The sequence below is a fragment of the Scophthalmus maximus genome, chromosome 10 (genome assembly GCF_022379125.1).
Source record: "Scophthalmus maximus strain ysfricsl-2021 chromosome 10, ASM2237912v1, whole genome shotgun sequence".
Classification (NCBI taxonomy): domain Eukaryota; kingdom Metazoa; phylum Chordata; class Actinopteri; order Pleuronectiformes; family Scophthalmidae; genus Scophthalmus; species Scophthalmus maximus.
In genome coordinates, this window is record NC_061524.1 from 19,500,001 (window position 1) to 19,502,517 (window position 2,517).

At 51.8% G+C, this 2,517-nt stretch overlaps 1 protein-coding gene across 3 annotated transcripts in view; it reads right to left on the reverse strand.

Annotated features, from left to right (window-relative positions):
* The window catches only part of bnipl (BCL2 interacting protein like), a 13,895-nt gene extending 11,689 nt beyond the window's left edge, over window positions 1-2,206 (reverse strand). Inside the window, exons 1-2 of one of the 3 annotated variants that reach the window (XM_035609173.1) lie at window positions 1,995-2,206; window positions 1,902-1,904 (exon numbers count right to left, since the gene is read on the reverse strand). In XM_035609173.1, the coding sequence (XP_035465066.1) occupies window positions 1,902-1,904; window positions 1,995-2,014 (23 nt within the window). In that variant the 5' untranslated portion in view covers window positions 2,015-2,206. The remainder of the gene's footprint in view (window positions 1-1,901; window positions 1,905-1,994) is intronic. The other 2 variants (XM_035609171.2, XM_035609172.1) reach the window with 2 other exon arrangements.
* Window positions 2,207-2,517: the final 311 nt, after the last annotated feature.

Below are 2,517 nucleotides of genomic sequence, written 5' to 3' on the forward strand. Positions count from 1 at the left end.
ACCTGTTGTTGACACCTGAGGGGGAGGGGCTCTGATTCACCTGTTCCCACCTGGGGGGAGGGGCTCTGATTCACCTGTTGTTGACACCTGAGGGGGAGGGGCTCTGATTCACCTGTTCCCACCTGGGGGGAGGGGCTCTGATTCACCTGTTGTTGACACCTGAGGGGGAGGGGTTCTGATTCACCTGTTGTTGACACCTGAGGGGGAGGGGCTCTGATTCACCTGTTCACGCCTGGGGGGGAGGGGCTCTGATTCACCTGTTGTTGACACCTGAGGGGGAGGGGTTCTGATTCACCTGTACACACCTGGGGGGGGGGCTCTGATTCACCTGTTCACACCTGAGGGGGGAGGGGCTCTGATTCACCTGTTCACACCTGGGGGGAGGGCTCTTTTGTTTGTTTGTTGTTAGTGAAGCAGAGTGGGACACGCCCACTCAGGTGACCACACCTGTGTGTTTGCTCAGGTCACAGGCTCAGGTTCCACTGTGCTGCCTTCAGGGTCCAACTGGGAAAAAAACAGACTCACTCTGTGGTTCTGTAGACAGGCTACTACCAGGGTTCCAGACAGGGGGTCAAGGGAGTGCTTGAGGAGATTCCAGGATCCTTCACAGAGCTTGAACTGGTTCCATGCTTCGACTCAAGGGTTCATGTCCATTCTGAGGAATTTGTGTGCGTGGTTCTTTAACCGTTAGGACGTCGAGAAGGTCCTAAGGTCCACGATTCTTGAGGCTCAGGGTTCCAGGTTCCAGGACCTTTAAACAGGCTCCAGGTTTGTTTGTTTCAGAGGAACTCCATTTTCATACTGACACGGGCCCAGGGGGCTTGAAGTGGACTCAGGAGTTCTGGACAAGGTTCCAGGATCTCAGGATTTCAGAGTTTAGAAGAAACTCCTTGAGTTTCAGTGAAGGTCACTGAGGCTGCTTTCTTTCCCCCGCAGTGTTTCTCCAGGTGTCTCTAGGTGTCTCCAGGTCTTTCCAGGTGTTTCCCGGTGTCTCTAGGTGTTTCCAGGTGTCCTTCTGTGTTTCCAGGTGCCTCCCTGTGTCTCCAGGTGTTCCCAGGTGTCTCTCTGTGTCTCCCAGTGTATCCAGGTGTCTCCAGGTGTTTCCAGGTGTATCCAGGTGTCTCAAAGTGTCTCCAGGTGTCTCTAGGTGTTTCCAGGTGTCCTTCTGTATTCCCAGGTGCCTCCCTGTGTCTCCAGGTGTTTCCAGGTGTCTATCTGTGTCTCCCAGTGTATCCAGGTGTCTCCAGGTGTTTCCAGGTGTATCCAGGTGTCTCAAAGTGTCTCCAGGTGTCTCTAGGTGTTTCCAGGTGTCCTTCTGTGTTTCCAGGTGCCTCCCTGTGTCTCCAGGTGTTTCCAGGTGTCTCTCTGTGTCTCCAAGTGTATCCAGGTGTCTCCAGGTCTTTCCAGGTGTTTCCCGGTGTCTCAAAGCGTCTCCAGGTGTCTCTAGGTGTTTCCAGGTGTCCTTCTGTGTTTCCAGATGCCTCCCTGTGTCTTCAGGTGTTTCCAGGTGTCTCTCTGTGTCTCCCAGTGTATCCAGGTGTCTCCAGGTGTTTCCAGGTGTATCCAGGTGCATCCAGGTGTCTCAAAGTGTCTCTAGGTGTTTCCAGGTGTCCTTCTGTGTTTCCAGGTGCCTCCCTGTGTCTCCAGGTGTTTCCAGGTGTCTCTCTGTGTCTCCCAGTGTCTCCAGGTGTTTCCAGGTGTATCCAGGTGTCTCCCAGTGTATCCAGGTGTTTCTAGGTGTTTCCAGGTACTTCCTGTCTGATGACCTGTTTTCAGGTCTCTGACACGAGTCTGAACCTGGTCTGAACCAAGAAGCAGACAGGAAGCCAGATGACATCACTTCCGGCCAACTAAAGAAAACATCAAGAAGACAGCAAATGCAACACGACCCCTTCACTGACCATCTGAAAGAAAAAGCGCTGACATCAAACACACAACTACAAGCAACTTCCCTTTTCTGCTGGCAGAGGAAACACACACACACACACACGTACCTGTCCGTGTGTCCACTCATGATGTCACAGTGATGTCACAGCGTCTTCTGACCAACATGTATGTGGTGCCGGACGCCGGCGTGTGTTGATCTCACAGCTTCTCTCTCACTGAGTGAGTTTCCACTCTGACTCTATGGGACTCGTCCGCCCTCTCTCTCTTTTCCTCTGCCCAACAGGTTCAGTTACATTTCACAGCAGAGCCGCCCGTCTGATTGGTCGACACTCACCTGCTCTGTGCAACAGGTGAGGCTGTATATCAGCTTCACTCTGACTTATTAATATCAGCCAATCAGCTGCTAGGGGCATTTAGAGGAAGTGAGAGGATTCATCAGGGTCCTACTGCCCCACGGTCTTTATATACAGTCAGTGATCGTCCTTACATACAGTCACCGATGGTCTTTATATGCAGTCACTGATCGTCTTTATATACAGTCAGTGATTGTCTTTATATGCAGTCACTGATCGTCTTTATATACAGTCACTGATCGTCTTTATATACAGTCACTGATCGTCCTTATATACA